General features: G+C 46.1%; 1 protein-coding gene across 4 annotated transcripts in view; it reads left to right on the top strand.

Moving 5' to 3' along the window:
* Nucleotides 1-22,367, top strand: part of LOC135906111 (regulatory factor X 4-like) — a 35,101-nt gene that overhangs the window by 12,112 nt on the left and 622 nt on the right. The window contains exons 5-8 of one of the 4 annotated variants that reach the window (XM_070525663.1): nucleotides 3,790-3,893; nucleotides 3,963-4,452; nucleotides 8,693-8,847; nucleotides 14,727-14,856. In XM_070525663.1, coding sequence (XP_070381764.1) covers nucleotides 3,790-3,893; nucleotides 3,963-4,452; nucleotides 8,693-8,807 — 709 coding nt within the window. In that variant the 3' untranslated portion in view covers nucleotides 8,808-8,847; nucleotides 14,727-14,856. Of the gene's footprint in view, nucleotides 1-3,789; nucleotides 3,894-3,962; nucleotides 4,453-8,692; nucleotides 8,848-14,726; nucleotides 14,896-22,367 lie in introns of those variants that run through there. The other 3 variants (XM_065437326.2, XM_070525662.1, XM_070525664.1) reach the window with 3 other exon arrangements.

Below are 22,367 nucleotides of genomic sequence, written 5' to 3'. Positions count from 1 at the left end.
GGTACGCTACTGGTCCAGGCTCGATCCGTAGGCAGGCGAGCTGTCGGGCTTCTTCGGCGCGCTGGAGATAGGTGGCGACGTCAAGATTCTCTTCGTCGGTGACGTGCGGCATCATGGCGTCGAGAGTCGTCGTTGGGTTCCTGCCGTAAACCAGCTTGAATGGCGTGATCTGTGTTGTTTCTTGCACCGCCGTGTTGTAAACAAAGGTTACGTACGGCAAGACCGCGTCCCACGTCTTGTGCTCGACGTCGACGTACATTGCTAGCATGTAGGCGAGGGTCTTGTTCAGGCGTTCCGTGAGACCATTCGTCTGCGGGTGGTAGGCAGTTGTCCTCCTGTGGCTTGTGTGGCTGTATTACAAAGCGGCTTGGGTGAGCTCTGCTGTAAAGGCCGTTCCTCTGTCGATGATGATGAGGATTTCTGGGGCACCATGTCGCACCAGGATGTTCTCAACGAAAAATTTCGCCACTTTCGCTGCGCTGCCTTTCGGCAGGTCTTTAGTTTCAGCCAAGCGGGTGAGGTAGTCTGTCGCCACGACGATCCACTTATTTCCGGATGTTCATGTCAGAAACGGTCTCACCAAATCCATGCCGATCTGCTGAAATGGTCGGCAAGGAGGTTCGATCGGCTGTAGTAATCCTGCTGGCCTTGTCGGTGGTGCCTTGCGTCGCTGACTGTCTCGGCATGTCTTGACGTAACGGGCGACGTCGGTGGTCAGACGCGGCCAGTAATAACTTTCCCGTGTCCTCGACAGCGTCCGGAAGAATCCAAGGTGCCCAGCGGTCGGATCGTCATGTAGGGCGTGCAGTACTTCTGGACGCAGTGCTGACAGAAAAACAAGAAGGTAGTTGGCGCGGACTGGTGAGAAGTTCTTCACGAGCAGGTTGTTTTGTAGCGTGAACGAATACAATCCGCGCTCAAATGCCCTAGGTACAACGTCGGTGTTCCCTTCAATATATTCGACGAGGCCTTTTTAGGTCTGGGTCTGCTCGTTGTTGTTTAGTGAAATCTTCCGCGCTTATTATTCCAAAGAAGGCTTCGTCGTCCTCGTCGTCTGGCGGCAGGGGATCGATGGGGGCGCGTGATAGGCAGTCGGCGTCATAGTGTTTTCGTCCGGACTTGTAGATTACCGTGTCGTCATATTCTTGCAGTCTGAAGCTTCACCGCGCCAGCCGTCCTGAAGTGTCCTTTAAGTTAGCTAGCCATGCAACACAACGCGTGATGGTCGCTGACGACTTTGAATGGCCTGCCATATAGGTATGGGCGGAATTTTGCTGTACAGCCCAAATGATGGCGAGGCATTCCTTTCCGTCGTAGAATAATTGCCTTCCGCTTTTGACAGCGACCGGCTAGCATATCACCCGTTCAAGTTCGTCTTTCCTCTGGATTAGGACGGCACCGAGGCCTAGGATACTGGCGTCAGTGTGGATTTCGGTATCGGTATCCTCGTCGAAGTGTGCAAGTACGGGCGGCGACTGCATGCGTCGTTTGAGTTCTTGAAATGCGTCGGCCTGCGGCGTTTCCCACTTGAACTCGACATCGCATTTGGTCAGATGTGTTGGTGGTTCCGCGATGCGTGAAAAGTCCTTGACGAAACGCCTATAGTAGGCACACATGCCAAGGAATCCACGCACTGCCTTCTTGTCGTTGGGCTGCGGGAACATTGCGATGGCAGCTGTCTTCTGCGGGTCGGGGCGGACACCAGATTTGCTGATGACGTGACCTAGGTACAGGAGCTCATCGTAGGCGAAGCGGCACTTTTCCGGGTTGAGAGTGAGCCCTGATGGCTTGATGGCCTCTAATACTGTCGCAAGCCGCCTAAAGTGCTCGCCGAAATTTCCGGCGAAGACGACGACGTTATCCAAGTAAACAAGACACGTCTGCCACTTAAATCCTGCTAACACCGTGTCCATGACACTCTGAAACGTTGCAGGCGCCAAACAGAGTCCGAATGGCATGACCTTGAACTCGTACACAGAGGCCGCCTGGCGTGATGAAGGTGGTCCTTTCGGGATCTCTCTCGTTGACTTCTATTTGCCAGTAGCCAGACTTGAGGTTCATCGATGAGAAATATTTAGCGTTGCAGAGCCGATCCAATGCGTCGTCTATCCGTGGAAGGGGGTATACGTCCTTCTTCATGACCTTTTTAAGTCGACGATAATCGACGCAGAAACGTAGTCAGTGAATTAGGCGAAGTTAATTAATGCACAGTTAATTAAAATAGAGTTAAGGCACTCGAACCCACGGTCGTTGAAACCTGGACCTTTGGTGGTGGCAACGAATTACATAAATAGATGAACTAATTTATTCATTAGTGAATTAACAAGTACACTAACAATTATTGGATAACTTTTAATTAATAATGAATTAACTACGCATTACCTAACTGGGCGGATTTACAATTTGAATATCTCAAAGCTACGGCAAACATTACCTTGGTTGTGCCCAGCTACGCAGCATTCGCATATTTTAAAACTCTGGCTGAAGTTAGCTGGGAAACACGGTATATACACACTCTCAGCGCTTCATTTCGGGATAAAAAAAATGAAACTAGCACTATTTCTTTCATCAGAGCACCGCATTCACAAGTGCAATGTTGCAACCTACGTGAGATTTGCTCCCTTGCGAGCAGACTTGCACATTCAAAGTAAGTTATCGCTGCAGGAACGGTGCATAAATATGCATTCGCGTCAGTAAATAAAATTGGATGATACGGCCCGTAAACTCTTCAAAACCCACAGGGCATTTAAAACGCATAAGAGTGTCGCAAAAATGCACCGAGACTGCAGCAAAACACGCATATATACAACGCGCCAAAACGCATAAACAACGGACCGTGCTTCGTCGCCCTGTCCGCGCCGCGCTGACCGAGCAAAGTGCGACAGCAGCGCCACGAGATGGGTGGTGGGTCCACGCAGTCACGGGAGTTTGAAAACTGAACCTAGTCTAGTAACGTTGGTTTCATGCGGCTGGATTTCATGCCCACCCGGCCGCTCGATGCGTACTCGCATTTGCTGGTCTCAGCCGGACCGCTCGTTTCGTACTATCGTCTGCTCGCGCCAGCCTTCGCTCGCTCTTGCATGGTTCTCTTGGTTTGTCTCGTCCGCACTTGTTTCGGTTGTCATGGTTTGCGATTGTTTTGTAATCTGATTGTAAGTGCGACGCGAATTGTGTTGTACTTTCTGGAAGCCAAGCGGAACCAGCAGTTACAATGGAACATGCGACGAATCATGTATAAAAGCCGACACGCTTGATCTGCAGATCAGATTTTCGACGATTGCCGACTCTGGTACATGCCTTTCTCAAAACTTTTGCCTCAATATATAGCGAAATGAAAACACCATATAGAGCTGCGCTCAAATTTCACATTAGAAAATACCGTAATCGTCAGTGAACTACGGTGAATTATTTTCTAGGCGAAGTATGCCCCCGCTTTTCTGCACAGGGTGTCTGTTTCTAGCCTTCTGTGGCTCAGTCCCGCAGATCACTAAGATGTACAGTCGCGGACAGAATATTATGGACCATGCAATCTAAGAAAAAGCTGAATATCTCCGCAACTCACAACGCAATTTGGTATTTGCATTTTGGACCTCGACTAGAATATGCTAACAACGTTGTCGTGGGCAGTTTTACTGGTTACTGTTACAGGCTGTTCGGGAATTGAACGTTTTCGGAGATCCCGTGGTCCATCTTATTCTGTCCGCGACCGTACATCCCAAGTCATAACATTCACGAGTGACGTCATCACACTGCTACTGCTTCAGCGACGAGTCGGGTATCTTGGTGCAGCAACGCGTGCCGGGCCGCACGGCTGCTGTCGGAGCAGCTAGAGCCGTGGCTGGATGCGGCGCTGGCGGGATTCCCGGCGCCGCTGAGGGCCATCAAGCTGCACAGTGAGTATTGGGCGCGAGCCGGGGACTCGAGCGGCACATGTGTATACGTTGCACCATTGCCGGCGGCAGTGTGCCGCCGGCTGTCGCAGGCGCTGCGCCGCCGCCTCTCGCTGGCCAAGCTGTGGCCCGCGTGGCGCGCCGCGGTTCCCTCGCACGACTGGGCCCTGCTGGACCTCAACGCCGTGAGCGCCGAGGCCGTGGCGCGCAGTCCCCGTCCGGGCACGCCGTCGGCCCGCTTCGTATACGCGCGCGCGCACGAGCTGTGCGCGCTGCTGGGTTCCGACGAGCAAGCGCTGTCCGGCTGGCTCGAGGCCCTGGTGGAGCGCAGCGTGGCCAGCGCCGCCAGCGCCACGTGCGCTGCCGCGGGTCCCCTGGCGCGCCACTTCCTCGCCGTGTGGTGCGCGGCGGGCGCCGAGGCCGAGCGCCAGATGCCCGCGCTGCGACCGCTGCGCACCCTGCTCGACGAGTGGGCACGAGCCCTGCTCGAGCGGTTGCTCGGGGACGCCCTGCTGCGACAGCTGCTCGACAACGTCGCCAGCGATGCGCCGCCCGACGCTTGGTAATTCTCGCGCATGTCTTGCGCATGTAGTCTCCCTAAAACCTAGCTGTGACGCCCTCTTGCCCCCCCCCCCCCCCCTTGGTTTTTCTAACTTGTCGTGCGCATTATGACTTGCCCTCTCGACTATACGAATTTCGCGCTGTTACGAAATTCGTATGAATGAATAAATGAATGAATGACTTTATTCCCCATAAAACGAATTGTATGGTGGGGTTCTGGGTAAAAAGTTGTGTGCAGGCTACTTGACCAACTCGTTATCCATGAAAGGCAACAGGAGGAAGCAGGCGCTCACATGTGATTACACAGGGGGTAGGTGTAGACTTACAAAAATGTATGTATACAATCAGGAAGTAATATATTTTAATAATTACAAAAACAAGTAATCTGTGTGCAGAACGAAAATATTAAATTCCATGAGCATGATAGATTAGTTTAAAAGAATCTTGCAGAAATAAAGTAAAGGAAAAAAACATGAACATAGCACCATGTTTAGTACAGCACATACTCAGAAAAAGAAATGAAATAGGTCATATACAGGATAGCATATGCAAAATGCAATAAACAACTACAAAAATTAGTCTGACTGGAAGTGGTTTTACAAACTCCATAAGGCCAGAACACGTATGTTTTGTAAGGCGAAGTTGTTTAGTAAAGTCGGAAGTGTATGCCGAAGCATTTGCTGGCCATAATTAGTTCTTGAATGTGGAATGTTCCATTATTCAGGTGCCCTTGTGTCATAGGCTGCAACATGTTTATGTAGACGATATATATTTCGGATACAGTTAACCGCGTGCTTGAGTTACTTGCGATAAGTCTGTGCCAAACAGTGCTGAAAGAGATTTTGAATTCCAGGTAGATTAAGTGTTGTGAACAGTGGCTGACTAGGAGCATCGTAGGGCTTATTGCATATCAAGCGTATTATTTATTTCTGCAAGATAGAGAGACAGTGTATATTAGTCTTGGAGGCCGTGCCCCATACTAGACAGCAGTAATTTAAATGACTTAAGAATAACGCATTGTAAATTAGTACCTTTATTTTGCTTGGAAGATATTTAAGACAGTACACTGCACCTGGGCAGCGGTGGCGTAGAGGTAGAGCGTCCGCCTCGCGTGCAAGAGGACCTGGGTTCGAATCCCGGTGCCGCGCAATTTTCCATCGGATTAAAAAAAAAAGGGACAGAAAATCCGCGTGTTGGTAAAATTGCATAAACAGGCCTGGAGTGCGGCCTGATCCTGGTGACCAGAACTGGTAACGCACTCCCTCACCAGAGCAGGATTGGCCACCCTGGTGCAGTACTTGGCCACAACCTCCTATATGAATACAACAATCAAACCCCGACCCTCAGTCCCCAGCAGCTGCGAAGCAACTGACCACGGCGGTGGTCAGACCTGTGACACAGCAGAGGGTGCTAAGAATCCCTGGATCCGCACAGGCTGGTGTTGGAATCTGAACCTGGCAACGTTTAACACCAGAACGTTATCTGGTGAAGCGAGTCTAGCAGTGTTTTGGAAGAATTAGAGGGCAGTAAATGGGATATAATAGGGCTCAGTGAAGTTAGGAGCACAAATGAAGCATACACAGTGCTCAAAAGTGGGCACGTCCTGTGCTACCGTGGCTTAGAGGAGAAACGAGGACTAGGAGTTGAATTCCTGATTAATAAGAATATAGCTGGTAACATACAGGAACTCTATAGCATTAACGGGAGGGTGGCAGGTCTTGTTGTGAAAGTTAATAAGAGATACAAATTGAAGGTCAAACAGGTCTACGCCCCTACATCCAGTCATGATGACCAGGAAGTCGAAAGCTTCTATGAAGACGTGGAATCGGCGATGGGTAAAGTCCAAACAAAATACACTATACTGATGGGCGACTTCAATGCCAAGGTAGGCAAGAAGCAGGCTGGAGATAAGTCAGTCGGAGACTATGGCATAGGCACTAAAAATAGCAGGGGAGAGTTATTAGTAGACTTTGCAGAACAGAATAGTATGCGGATAATAAATACCTTCTTCCGTAAGCGGGATAGCCGAAAGTGGACGTGGAGGAATCCGAATGGCGAGACTAGAAATGAAATAGACTTCATACTCTGCGCTAACCCTGGCATCATACAAGATGCGGATGTGCTCAGCAAGGTGCGCTACAGTGACCATAGGATAGTAAGAATTCGAATTAGCCTAGACTTGAGGAGGGAACGGAAGAAACTGGTACATAAGAAGCCGATCAATGAGTTAGCGGTAAGAGGGAAAATAGAGGGATTCCGGATCAAGCTACAGAACAGGTATTCGGCTTTAACTTAGGAAAACGACCTTAGTGTTGAAACAATGAACGCCAATCTTGTGGGCATCATTAAGTATTGTGCAATAAAAGTCAGTGGTAACTGCTTTAGACAGGGTACCAGTAAGCTATCGCAGGAGACGAAAGATCTCATCAAGAAATGTCAATGTATGAAAGCCTCTAACCCTACAGCTAGGATAGAACTGGCAGAACTTTCGAAGTTAATCAACAAGCGCAAGACAGTTGACATAAGGAAGTATAATATGGATAGAATTGAACATGCTCTCAGGAACGGAGGAAGCCTAAAAGCACTGAAGAAGGAACTAGAAATTGGCAAGAATCAGATGTATGCGTTAAGAGACAAATCTAGCAATATCATTATTAATATGGATGAGATAGTTCAAGTGGCAGAGGAGTTCTATAGAGATTTATACAGTACCAATGGCACCCATGACAATAATGGAAGAGAGAGTAGTCTAGAGGAATTCGAGATCCCTCAGGTAACGCCGGAAGAAGTAAAGAAAGCTTTGAGAGCTATGAAAAGGGGGAAGGCAGCTGCGGAGGATCAGGTAACAGCAGATTTGTTGAACGATGGTGGGCAGATTGTTCTAGAGAAACTGGCCACCCTGTATACACAATGTGTCATGACCTCGAGCGTACCGGAATCTTGGAAGAATGCTAACATAATCCTAATCCATAAGAAAGGGGACGCGAAAGGCTTGGAAAATTATAGACAGATCAGCTTACTGTCCGTTGCCTACAAAGTATTTACTAAGGTAATCGCAAATAGAATCAGGAACACCTTAGACTTCTGTCAACCAAAGGACCAGGCAGGATTCCATAAAGGCTACTCAACAATAGACCATATCCACACTATCAATCAGGTGATAGAGAAATGGGTGAAATATAACCAACCGTTATATATAGCTTTCATTGATTACGAGAAAGCGTTTGATTCAGTCGAAACCTCAGCAGTCATGAACGCATTATGCAATCAGGGTGTAGACAAGCCGTACGTAAAAATACTGAAAGATATCTATAGCGGCTCCACAGACACCGCAGTCCTCCATAAAGAAAGCAACAAAATCCCAATAAAAAGAGGAGTCAGGCAGGGAGATACGATCTCTCCAATGCTATTCACAGTGTGTTTACAGGAGGTATTCAGAGACCTGGATTGGGAAGAATTGGGAATAAGAGTTAATGGAGAATACCTTAGTAACTTGCGATTCGCTGATGATATTGCCTTGCTTAGTAACTCAAGGGACCAATTGCAATGCATGCTCACTGATCTGGAGAGGCAAAGCAGAAGGGTGGGTCTGAAAATTAATCTGCAGAAAATTAAAGTAATGTTTAACAATCTCGGAAGAGAACAGCAGTTTACGATAGGTAGCGAGGCACTGGAAGTGGTAAGGGAATACATCTACTTAGGGCAGGTAGTGACTGCGGATCCGGATCATGAGACAGAAATAATCAGAAGAATAAGAATGGGCTGGGGTGCGTTTGGCAGGCATTCTGAGACCAAGCAGGTTGCCATTATCCCTCAAGAGAAAAGTGTATAATAGCTGTGTCTTACCAGTACTCACCTACGGGGCAGAAACCTGGAGGCTTACGAAAAGGGTTCTACTTAAATTGAGGACGATGCAACGAGCTATGGAAAGAAGAATGATGGGTGTAACGTTAAGGGATAAGAAAATAGCAGATTGGGTGAGGGAACAAACGCGGGTTAATGACATCTTAGTTGAAATCAAGAAAAAGAAATGGGCATGGGCAGGACGTGTGATGAGGAGGGAAGATAACCGATGGCCTTTAAGGGTTACGGATTGGATTACAAGGGAAGGAAAGTGTAGCAGGGACCGGCAGAAATTTAGGTGGGCGGATGAGATTAAGAAGTTTGCAGGGACGACATGGCCACAATTAGTACATGACCGGGGTAGTTGGAGAAGTATAGGTGAGACCTTTGCCCTGCAGTGGACGTAACCAGGCCGATGATGATGATGACTGCACCTACAACTTGGGACAGTCTTCCTGCCAGGAAGTCGTAATGGATGTTCCATGTCATATGCTCATCGAAGAAGACACCTAGTGTTTTCATTCTTTTTGAAATTTCAATGTTGAAGCCCCCTGTAAGTAAATCTGTTTCTGGTGTAATTTTGTTATTTTTAGCTTGAAACAACACTGCTTTAGTTTTGTTAGCATCAGTTTCAAGGCTGTTTTCAACATACCATTCGTAGACTTTCCTTAGAACAAGGTTTGCTGTCTTTATGAGGCTATGTGCATTCTTTGATTTAAATGGTAGTAGAGTTGTGTCCTCAGCATAGATAACATATTTTGTGTTAGGATCGACATTAACTAAGTCATTTACATAGAAATTAAAAAGAAGGGGTTTCAAGATGCTTCCTTGCAGAACGCCAACCTTGACTGACCTGACATGTGATAGAGCGTCAAGAGTCACTTGCTGTTTTCTGTGTTTCAAGTGCGATGCGATGAAGTCGAAAGCTATGCCCTGTATACCACAATACCTTAATTATTGCAACAGTAGAGCATGATTTATAATGTCAAATACCTTACCGTAATCTATACATATTGCTAGGATTAAAAAACATTCTTCAGATTATTCAGAATGAATTCTTTTTGTGCAAGAAGGGCAATTTCAAAGCAAAAATGTTTTTGGAAAGCATATTGGCAACTAGAAATCAATCTGTTTTTTTTTTCAGTAGATACTGTTACATGACAGGCAATAATTTTCTCTACTCTTTTCGAAAAGATGGGCAATACTTGAAGTTGGTCTCTAATTACCCATTTGTGTCTTATTTCCTTTTTTAAATATTGCAAGCACTTTCACTATCTGCGTTTTACATGGGAACACACCAGAAGAAGGACAGAGCTTTTAGATATACATTAATACAGGAGCTATAATATCAATGCTATAACTCACAGAAAATGGCGACTGCTTCAGACACAGTAGTAGGGCTAAAAAAAATTGAGTCCGAACACCTTGACAGGCGTTGACAGGCACTCATGTTCACAGGAGGGTTGTCAATTTGAGTAAAATGTTCGTTGAATGGTTCCACCAGACACTCACCTCGTATTTCTTTTCTGTCATGTAAGATGCATTCTATTGTACGATATTTCACTGAGTGGTTGAGTAGTGAACTCAATTTGTTGCATATTTTTTTGCTCATTTATACAAGGTTGAAAATAACTCTCATTGTAACATGTTTTCGCTTTGTGTAACTGAGAATTTAGCTCATTACGGAATTTCTAAAAATGATCGAAGTCAGCTGTGTCGCATGATTAAATTTCTCATACAATTTATTTTTCTGTTGAATATGAGTATACAGTTCATTTGTTATCTATGGTTTTTGGATTTTTGCTGACCATTTCTTTCATATCTGGCAAGGAAAATTTTTATGACACGAAGCACAACACTTGTCAAGAAAGATATTAAACGCCTCGGCAGGATCCCTCATTTGGTAGACATCGTCCCACTTAATGACGTAGTTCTGCCCGACAGTCCTCAAGCCAAATAGGTGTAATCGGCTGAGTGGTATCTGTGCATGAATCAGTTTTTTTATTGCCGCAATTAAAAGTTAGAAAAATTGGCATGTGGTCACTAACGCTGCATGACAAAACACCTGCCTTTATGGTGCATGGGGTGAAAACAGGTTATGAAAAAATCGAAGCACATTTCCGTTGTGCATGTAACCCTTGTGGGTGTGATGATAGCATTGAAGCACCCAAGAGATTGCGACAGAATAAGAAGGTTGCGCCTAGCTTTACATTGTGCCAGAAAATCTATATTGTAATCACTTCCCGATACATTATTATATTCATATTCAGAGCTGTACAAAAGAAATTTTTCTAAGAACGAGAACAAGCATTCAGCATTACCAGTTGCCTGGCAGTAGAAAGTAGAAAATGCAGCCCACCCACAAAGAACAGAAAGTGCTTCATAATCTTTAGTTGTAACATAGAAGCAAGCTAACACCTCCACCTCGGGAAATTTTCTTTTTTTTATTAGGTAAAGCACTACTAATTAGGGCGGTTTCAAGGAACCGAAGTCGGCTCATACCACGTTTCTGAGAGCATAATGGTGTAAAAATGGAAGGACAGACTCCCATAAATATGTCAAGGTCATCAAATTTGTGTTTTGCTGATTGGCAATTAAGGTGGAAGCTGTGGGGTTCTCCTCTGTGCTCTTGGGACAAAGGAACGACAACACAGTAGTGCAAACAATCACAAGGGCATTTATTGCACCTTTCATAGATCAATGCCTGCTAGCCGAGTTGCTATCCACAAAACATGCCGATGGGCGCGCGACAAATCTAGAAGTCCGACTCACCGCGACCGCATAGCGAGCGAATATGTTCGCCCCATGCTGGATCCCAACGCCTGGTCGTTCGCGCGTACTGTCACGCGAACGGTGGCGCATTCCAAGGCGGCCACGCGAGACGGTCTCGCAGAAGCATGGGTCGGCGCACGCGCGGCACGGCACGTCCGTCCCGCTTGCTGTCCCGTCCCAAAGAGAGAGCGCCTTGTCTCTCGGCGCCCGAGTAACGCCGCCGACAGGCGGCGTTAGCAGCGCAACACTCGCGCCATCTCTCGTACTGCGCCTCAACCACTCCGACCGCCGCGGGCGCCAGGCCACGCGAGCCGTGCGGGAAAACCAACATATCAGGGGACGCGTGAGAGTCGCGCATCCCCACAAAGCATCGTACATATTTTTTGTGTGCAGGACCAACAAAGTTTAAAAACTGCTTGGGATTAACCCATTCGGTGCTTGCCATGAGTGGGAAGAGTGTGTGTGTGTGTGTTCACTACTCAGCAGAATTATTTCACCAACCAATGTATTTCGCTCAAGGTCAGTGACTGATGCAAACACTTGTGCACGTTCACGCTTTCATTTTGCATACTAAAACCTTCTCGTTGCGATGTCATGCAAAGTGATAGTGATTTTCTTAAGCCCATGCTTTGGTTGCACGAAGGAAGACTATTTTGCACTGCCATGTTTTCTGTCATATACAAATCGGAGTGGACAGTAGGCAGGATCTTTCTTTTTCACCATTGTTCCTTGATTTACAGACACATAAAGCAGATGATAATTTCAGGAATCTTATCAGTTTTAGATGGCAGTATGTGAATCGCTGAAACGACACTTTCAGACAGTGGTGAAAGCTCAAGTTTGGAAGCAATCTTGTTTATTTCCGTCATGAGATATTAATATTTTTGCCACTTCAAGCTGTGAATTTACATGTTCAGCTTACGAGCGTGAAAATCGAGGTCATTAATGGCAGTCGATAGATTTTGTATCTCGGTGTTTGCTTTGGCCTCTTCAAGATTTGTCACCAAAGAGTTGATGTTCCTTATTTGAGTATTATGATTTGTTACCTCCTTAAAGGGATACTAAAGGGAAAAATGATTTCTTTTGCATCAGTAAATTACTTTTCTACAACACCAAAAACACCACTCTTACAACGATAAGACGTGTGGTAAGCCAGAAAAAGCGCAAGAACGAAATACGGGTGGCGACGCCTACTTAAGTTCCCGCACCTGGCTGTGATGTCATGGATTTTTATGGCATCTTCTAGAGCCTACTAATTATATATAGTGGTACAGACTGACTACATTGTGTTCTAAAGGAACCAAATATTAAACATGGCAAGTTTCGGGATCCTTTACTCAGCCAACGATGCCCAAATGCGAAAACAACTTTGGAATTCCTGACGTCACGCTGACGTACAAGCGCTGGGGTTTCGGCACGAAATTCAAATACGGATACTTGGACCTTCATTTTCTCATCTAATAATCAAACTATCTTTTTGAAATGTTTGCCTGCAGGGTTCTGAAACAATGCTTCATTAATCTAAACTGATTTATTGTTTCACTTTAGTGTCCCTTTAAGGATCTTATCATATTTTGCCGACATGAGGTTAAGCAAAGATTCCATATCGCTGACTGTTTTCTTTAGGGGAAGCAATTCATTGGGTCTACAATTAATATGGAGTAGCAAAACTGCAATATTATGCTCTTTGCTTTCTCGCCCAATAGAAAAAACACTTTTCATCCTGCGACAGTACGCACATTTCCAATTCCTTTTGTAATCCTCACTCTTAGATTTAAACGTGGATTTTGCAATTCCAGAACAAGAACCAAGGTGGTATGGCTAAGAGCATCTGGAACACTGCATAAAGATACCATCTGCTTGTACTTCAGTTGAGCATCTCATACAATTGACATAAAATTGAAAGAGCCATTTCAAAATATATTTCGTACATATCTACAGATGTACAATCCGTTAAGGCAGGTAATGCAAGACATTAATAGAGAACAGTGGCAGCAGCAGCAGCGTAGTAAAAAAAGAAAATGGCTAGCAATAGCTAACTAAAAATTGGCTGAAGGCTTAGCTTGGTTAAGCCTGAAAGATTGCGAAAGCAATACGCTTGGCTGCGCCTTGGTTCGGCTGATGGTGTGGACATGGTTGCCCTTTGTTAAACTTATGGCTATACATCATCTGACATAGCGCAAGGTAGCGCGCCGACCACTGCGAGGAGCCGAGCTGTAGCCCCATTTATTCTCCTAGCGTTGCGTCACACCAGCGAGCGCCCTCTCTCGGTAGCGCCGCAGCAGCGGCGTGCAAGGCTTCACCTCCACCATCGATGCCGCGAGCTGGGGCCCCGTCTCTCGGTCTGGAGTGACGTCACACCAGCGAGCGCCCTCTCTCGGTAGCTCCGCAGCAGCGGCGCGCAGGGCTTCGCCTTCACCATCGATGCCGCGAGCTGAGGCCCCGTCTCTCGGTCTGGCGTGACGCGCAGCTGTGTAAGGAGGCGGCACGACCACCGATGGGCCGAAAGTGCGAGCAGTATTGCTTTCGCAATAAAATGCATGCACCAAACTTCAAGATTTGCGATGCACAAGTTATATGATATGTTCAACATGCCACCACTGCTGCCAAATCAACTGGGGGCGTGAGGTCCAGTTGCTTTTATAGTTCCGTCACTGGTGGGTGGATTGCGAACATGAGGCCAGGTAGAGATATCAGAGACGCACAGTGATACAGGAAGCTTGCAGATAATGCCACTTGACTTTGTGCACAGAGCCATGTTCCAAGCCACGATTGTGCGTAACAGTCACAGCCTGGTTAGAATCAGCAATTGCAAGGTTTGCGATGCACAAGTTATACAATGTGTTTGCAACACCACTGCTGCTGCCAAAGATAACCCAAGAACTGAAATTTGTGCATGGTAGCTGTGCAGCAGATATGTACTGATGCAAATTTACTGCAGGCCGAAAAGGTTTCACACAATCAGCGACTTGTGTTGAGGGCATGGAAAGAACCACGAAATTGTTCGAAAACAGAGCGGTATATAACTTCAGGGGCTCTCATATCGCTACCAGCACGGAAAGCTCGAGCAGCCAAAGTTAAATTGTTAAATCGCCAGATTGTTAAATTGCCCCTTTGTAATGCCAGAAACGGCAATCTCGCCATAAGTGGAATTGCGTAAACGAAAGGTGGGCTCGAACGTTCCATGCATTGTGATGTCATGAGGTTTAGACAGCGTTTGCTTCTGACAAAGTACGTTTTGACGTTAAACAAGCATTAAATTTTATTAGTGCCATGTGAATATTGGCATTTCCGAACAGTAGTTTCGATTTTCAAAAAAGATTTATTAATCTTTTCAACGTGTCATGATCACTACGTTCAGCTTCGCTGCAATACAGTTTTTATGCGGTGAAAGATATCTGTCGCACAGTGAAGCATATTAAGAGTGGAACGGGGCACTGTAATGGGGCCAAGTTTGTGTTCCTTACGCACAGCGCCATCTGCGGTCACAGTACAAACACCGAGAAGTCTAACAAGTGTAACCGATTTGTCTAATCAGAATAAAAAACATTGGTACGGCTGTTTACGCTTCCTCTGATCATCGCAATAGTGTAATTTTTCATTTGTGCTGTATTTGGTGGAAGTGCTGGGTTTCTTTTCGAATATCCTGACGCTACGCAGTCGCATGCTACAACCAGCTATTGAAATGGATGATCCGGGACCGTCCCAGGCTGCTGCTCCCATGCCCCCTGCCATCGTCTGCTCTGACATCATCCGGCAGTGCGATCCTGCTATATTTAGCAGCACAGACGACCACGACGTGGAAGACTGGCTCACCAAATATGACCGTGTAAGCGCCTATAAGTGGCACGACCACTCCAAGCTCACTAATGTGCTCTTTTACTTGACTGACACAACAAACATATGGTACTGCAATCATGAATCCTATCTTACCACCTGGTCAGCTTTCATGACAGCTTTGGCAGAGGTCTTCAGTCATCCCGCCATTAGCCGGTTTCCTGCTGAGCAGCGCTTGCGTGGTAGAGATCAATGCCAGGACGAGACATTCACCAGTTACATTGAAGATGTGCTCTCGCTCTGCAAGCGTGTCAACTCATCTATGGACGAAGCTGACACGATCAAACACGTCATGAAAGGCATCAATGACCATGCCTTCCAGATGCTCATTGCGAAGAGTCCCCAGACGATTGCCGAGGTCATACAGCTTTGTCGGCAGTACGACGAGCTGCGCAAGCAGCGTGCCTCAACATGTGCTGCTCACCAGGACACCGCGGATCTATCTCCCTTGGATTTCGGTCGTGACGCTGCCGACATCTCTGCTTTAATGCCGGAGATAAAGCAGTTAAGCCACCAGGAAGTCGCACGCCAACTCTCTCTGGCGAATAGCACACCCGAGCCGTCGACAACCTTGGCTCCTTCGTTTTGTCATGTCATTCAGACGCAAGTTGCCATGGTGCTGCCACCTGCCCCTCCTCCGCAACCTGCTGCTGGACTGCTAACTTACGCTGACGTTGTCGCTCGGCCTTTAACTCCTCTGGCTCCTGATGCCTACCAGGCCACCAGAACCTTCCATGTGCTGCCGGCACCTTCACGTCCGATTCTTGTCACTTACTTGGCCGTCGGCGCCCCTGTGGTCAACCCATGGGGAACACCTTATATTCGGCTAATATGCTATTCCTGTCATTTTCCGGGCCATGTCGCACAATTCTGCCATCGTTGCAGCCACCGTTTACCTGAAAGTAGGGGGGCGCCTCAAGCTACAGGCCTGCTCGACTTCCACGTCATGAGCTATCTAATCTTCCTCCGTACTTGTCCGGACTCCAAATGGGGGTGTTCACCTAGCAGCACTAGTTCTAGGTTTGTAGCGATCAGCTGAAACAAGTCGGTGCTATTGCGAAACGGCCAAGCAAGCACTTCTCGTCATCGCCTTCAATTAACCAGCACCTAGCCTACTGCCCAGTGCCTTCAGTACAATCCATTGTTTTGCTCATCTGTTCTTCTCATTAACTTCTTATGTGCAGAAAGGCAGTTTCATCATGCCTTGTTGTTGATTATCTCTTTGTACTTTGGCATTTAGTCAATGAATTCTACTGCACTAAATTTTGGTCTCATTCTTCCACAGAACAATCAACTCCAGCACGCTGCAGTGCCTATGCATACGAGTTTGGAGCCACTTTTCTGCACAACAGTGATTTGATATTCGATTCGAAGGTATTCGACCCAATTAACTATTCGCTTTGAACTCAAGATTCACTATTCGCACAAGCCTATATATATTTTATTCTAAAAGAACCAACGAATCCTGACAAGAACGTTTTTTCCTGAACAAGAGCGGCCCAAACGTGTGCATGTGATGTAGCCTTCCAGATCGTACGCCCGCTGTTATTTCCTCCGATACTCCGTCACTACGATCCCCAGGCTCCTACGGAAGTGTGTACAGGTACTATACAGATCCCAGTGGTGTTGGCCTTGGTGCAGTAGTTGCACAACGCAAACCCGGCTGTGCAGAATATATACGTTGTCGCCTATGTGAGTCGCACGCTCACAAAGGCCAGGACCAAGTATTCTGTCACTAAAAAAGAGTGCCTGGTCATTGTGTGGGCTGTCGGAAAGTTCTGACCCTACCTCTATGGCTGTCCTTTCTATGTCATCAGGGACCATCATGATCTGTGCTGCTTGTCATCCCTAAAGGATCCCTCTGGCCAACTTGGCCACTGGGAACTTCAGGAGCAAGAATACGACATACAAGTGGTGTACGGATCTAGCTGGAAGCACACTGATGCAGGTGCCCTTTCTTGGAGTCTGCTACCACCTGATACTTTCTCAGCACTTAACTTCAATTCTATGCTGTCGGAGCTGTGTATAAGGATTCATGGATTGTTAGTAATAATGACATCCTGTCCACCCCCATTTGTTGCCTCGCCTTCCTGCGCGATCCGCCATCGAGCCGCTCATTCTATTCACAGCCGCTAGTCGAGCCGCTGTGCACGAAAACTTGCTCTGCCGGCGGAACTATATGCCTGACGGTCGAAAGTGGCTTCTGGGCATACCACACGGTCACATACGTTCCGACATCTCTGCTGCTTTTCATGCTGACCCGCAGAATGTTCATGCCGGCGCGTTGAAGACATATACGAGGTTGCGCGAGCGTTTTTACTGGCGTGGAATGTACACCTTTGTCTGCAAGTACACTCTTGGCTGCACCACTTGCCAGGGACGCAAGGCGCCTCCTCAGTGTTCGCCCGGCACACTTCAACCTCTACCTTGCCCATAATGCCCTTTCGACCATGTCGGCATCAACCTTTACAGCCCACCAGCGTTGACCAGCTCACCCGCTATGCTGAGACAGCAGCCCTTCCTGTCGCTGTTGCACATGAAGTTGCATCTTCATTGTATGCAATTTCATGCTTCAACACAGTGCGCCTTGTCAAGTTCTCAGTGACAGAGGCCGTGTGTTTCTGTAAGAAGTCGTCGAAGCCCTCCTTACCGAGTGTCACATAATGCACCACATGTCAACGGCATATCACCCATAAACTGCAACGGTTTAACTGAGCATTTCAACTGCACTCTTGGCAAAATGCTCACAACGTGTGTCGCTGGTGCAGCTGGTACATGGTTCTTCCTTTTGTAACGTAAGCTTATAACACTACAAGGCAAGCAACTGCTGGCTTCTCACCATTCTTTCTGTTTATGGAAGAGAACTGTAGCCAATGTCCGTCACTTCATTGTCCCTTTCGTAGGGGTCACTGCCTCCTGCTTGAACCGAAGCGGCTGTGTGACAGGGGCACCACCACTGCCACTCGACAAACCTGCTTTTACTCATGAATAAAGCCAGACAACTCTCTGTTCTCAACTTGTAAAAATGTGTATTACTTGCCTCCGCTAAACCAAACTCCCAACAGAACCATGGTGCACATTGGACACTGTACTACTACACCAAACCGGCACCTTCGATTGTCGGCCCATTTCAGAACTCGCCAAGTACGCAGAAGAGTGCCGACAACTTTTGAAAACGGAAGATGAAGCTCACTAACAGAATAGACATGACAATGGCTTAACCACTACAACATTCCGTACTGGCTCCCTTGTTTGTATCCCACACCACGTTTCGGATTTTTTGTCAAAGCTTCTGTCTCAATATCATTGGCCCTTGCATCGCCTACCATACGTTTCCAGTGAACTATGTCATTGAGCCTTTCACGCCGTCTGACGACCTCTGCCGTTGCGGTCGCGCCACCATACACGTCAGTTGTCTTGAACCCTACTACGATCCCGTTATTGTATCATCACAAGTCGCCAGGATGGCTCGTTGTATCTCGTGGGGCCATTGTAATGAAGGGGATAGCTCGAGCATCGCTCCTGCCACTTGTCTGCTGAAGAGGACTGACGCCTCAGCGCTGTGCCTCAGTCACTGCACTTATGGCTTCCCGCTAGGCGTCAATAAACCAGGTAGCAACAGCACATATTTTTTAACAGATGGCTGTATCTTCAGAGTTTCACGAAAGCCTGCTGGTCGCAAGCTAGCTTGCGAGGAGTGTCCTGTTGACTGACCTGACGTTACGCCTACCTGTGGCAACAGCACACCAATGAGGACTTCCAGCGCTTGGCATAGCTTGGCATATCTTGGCTGATGTTCGCACACCTTGTGCTGTGCCGTGTGAGTGTATAGCAAGAGAGGTATACAGGGAAAGGCAGGGAGGTGAACCAAAAAGAAATATCCGGTTTGCTATCCTGCATTGGGTAAAGGGAAGACCAAAACAGAAAGGAGAGGCAAGCGAAGGCAAAAAAAACATTAAAAAGCAATTGCTTGCACTTGTGAACGCATAAGTATGCAAAGTGCTAAGTGACGACACGAGAGGTGCACGACTGTGACTCCAACGTAAGCATAGGAGACTCAAGGTACTTGATCCGGCATCCGACTTTGACCAGCAACCATGCACCAGCGATTCCCAACAAGTTAAGATGGGATGTGGCGTTGGATTGGTCGTCATGGCTATACTGACTACAAGACAAATAAGTTGGGACTCACCACATTACTTCTCTGTTTGTCATAAAACGCCCTTAAAAGCAAGTAAGCCTGTATGTTAAATTTTAGCACCCCCGCTCAGTACAATGCAAAATTGTAGGCCGCTGCTTTCCTGATAGGGCTCACACCCCTCTATCTGGAAAACTTGCAAACATTTCATGGTGATGCACATAGTTCAAGAGGACCTGTTATGATTATGGTGACCATTGAGCTTCTTGTGGCCTGGCATGGGCAGCTTGCAGACCAATTTTGGCCATCTTCCTGGTAAGAGAAATGATAAAGCCATGACAAACATGCAAACAAAAAAATGGTAAAATAAAAGTTAGTCCAATAAATTAACAAATAACGCTTCTAGGTGAAGTGTTCAGAAACATGCCTTGCGAAGATTCTGGCCCAGTGGTGACACATTCACTGTTGACTAGTACGTTCAGGGACAATACAGTCCAAAGGGGTGAACAAATATGAGCCATGTCTTACACGTTGGAGTCGAAAGGGAAAAAGAGCGTGAATTACTATGGTGGAAGTGTGGGTGAGCTGTAATTCATGTATGACTAACAAAAGTGCACAAAACGCTCCATGAAAAAAAAGCACACACACACAACATTGTTCCAAGTGTGCATTTCTTTCATTGGTGTTCTTGTGTGGTCTGTGTTTAGTGAAACCTCGATTAAAGTTTTTGCCACTGACCAGGTAATAAACGAAGTAATCTTATTATATATCAAATTCAAATTAATCCAACTGTATCACCGGAAGTACTACATTTACACTAATGTGCAGTGAATTTATCACAGTGTATAATTTATGCAAAAACAGACACAGCTGAAATAAAATTATGGGCTTTTACATGCCAAAACAACAGTCTGATTATGAAGCACGCCATATTGGAGAACTCCATATTAATTTTGACCACCCGAGGTTCTTTAACGTGCACCTAAATCTATGTACATGGGTGCTTTTGCATTTCGCCCCCCATCGAAACGCGGCTGCCGTGGCTGGCATTTGATCCTGTGACTGCATGCTTAGCATCGCAACATCATAGCCACTAAGCAACCACAGCAGGCAAAGAGACAAAACTGTTTATTATTTATGCTGTACTCCATGTTAGGAATTTTAGCAACGTGGCAAAATAACAAAAGCCTTGCTTGAATTGCCTTTTAAGAGCAATAACGTTATAATTATTATCCACTTTTAAAAAATGACTACAGGAATCTGTTTTATCCGCCTTGCTCGCAAGGAAATTCAGAGTTGAAAATGCGAAGCAGTGCTTCTTTGCTCACCGGTGCATACACCAGGAAGCTGCAAGATTAATCTGCTTTCGTGTGTAGTTTCCAAACAGACTGTGCTTGGTTCCAGCGACGAATTTTCACACAAGCTAGCACTTTTTAAAAGCAACACGTCATTATGCGGCCAGACGTGGCACATCTCTAACGATGAAAGCCATGCGTGCAGCCATTATGCCAGTGAAACGCCGCAGGTGATAAAATTCACCGTCCTTAAACATGTTCGCCTGTGGCGGCTATCGAATGTCGGACGCATAAACTGGCTGAGATATTATTGTTGCCTAATTGAAATGAACCTGCATTATGCTGTAGCTGTTGGCAAATATTACTGCCATACAATTTGAATCGATAAATGGCACGGACTACAATCGATACCAGTGGGCTGCTGCTTATCACATGTGAGTGAGGTCGTGAAACCTTTATTCAAGTAATAACGTCCGATAAAAGCAACTGTCTGCTTATTAAAAAAAAAAAAAAAGACGCCATCTTAACTACATTTGTCGGTATGTGCATTTATAGATCAAATATTTAGCTGTGTTGAGTGCCCCTAGCAGAAAAAATACAAATTAAAGTATGCGACCAAATTACAGTAGCTCCACTTGCATAATTCATGCTGGTTTGTGCCGCGGTTGATTTTTGGCCCTTTGTAGGGATCGTTGGAACTTGAAGAGTGTGCGGGGCCTGGTGTAGCCTCCAATATCGCTTCATTCACACAGAACGATCTCGTAGGCCACATCAGCAGTATCTGGTAGGATTAATGTCGCATCCTGTGTAATGCAGCGTGGACGCCAGGTGTGGCAGTTTGAGAAAATCACTAAATTCATTATTTTCCGTCGATTTCTTTCCATGAATGGTGCTATGTTTGCAATTTCTAGTGCCCCAACTTTCATTTGAGTTAAAAATCTCGGCAGCAAAATTTTTGTTCAGTATACTTTAAAATAAGTTCAAGTATAGTAAATATAGGAATAGGATTTTCAATTCATGCTGTAATTTCCATAATTCTTGAAAATGGCAACATATAGAAGAGACTGACGACTGGGCAGAATGTGTTGTGAGATGCTGATGGAAATTAAATCACCATGATTTATAGGGGTACAATCCAGCACACTATTTGCGCTTTAAGTAGGAATTATAATTTTAAATTGGCAAAGAAGGCTTCATGATGATGGTGATTTATTGGCATCCCCTTTGAAACTGAGCGGTGACAAGTAGCCACCAAGCCTGCTTAATTTAATCAGGTATGCTATACATGTTTTTTATCCTAGCATTTTTGTATACATCTCCCTCATCTTTTCTTTTTTCCCTCAAAACCTTTGTACCTACCTTGTATATAAGTGCCTATGCTGATACATGATCCAGGCGTATCAATCCCTAGAGATAGATCACCTTGACAAGTTTCTTTAGGGATTTGCTGATTTTGCCATTTCATGCTAAGTGCGCCTTTACTGCGTCATTTTCGGTTGTTGTCACATGCATCATCGCTTATTTATATATGTGCTTTCAATAAAGTTGTCTGCTGATAGTCAGTGTTTGTCCATATATCTTTCTTGTGTAGTTCTTACCATTTCACGCTGCCAATAGTTTCAAGATAGATTTTAGTTGATAGCACATTTTCAGGCAGTCATTTACATACAGAGGAAGAGAAATGGGCCTAAAACTGAACCTTGTGGAACACCAGCGGTAATAGCTGCTCCGAAATATACGTCACTAACTTGCACAAAGGAATCTTGCAATGCTCTTGTAAATATTGAAACAATTTTACATGTCATAAATTGCAATATCTCTTTTTTGGTGCAGAGCAAGAACAGGTGTAGCACACTGGTGATGTCTGTCCCCCCTTTTCCGAAATTTTTTGTACCAGGGGTGCCTAAAGTAAAACTACGTGAGACAACACATGCCAGCACACCCCGCCCCCCCCCGCCCACCTTTTTTCTGGAAAACAATTCCTGGCTACACAACTTGTTGAGAGTTCGATTTTGTAAACTTTGCACTTGT

The sequence above is a fragment of the Dermacentor albipictus genome, chromosome 9 (assembly GCF_038994185.2).
Source record: "Dermacentor albipictus isolate Rhodes 1998 colony chromosome 9, USDA_Dalb.pri_finalv2, whole genome shotgun sequence".
Taxonomy (NCBI): Eukaryota; Metazoa; Arthropoda; class Arachnida; order Ixodida; family Ixodidae; genus Dermacentor; species Dermacentor albipictus.
This window is presented reverse-complemented; position numbering and strand designations above follow the sequence as displayed.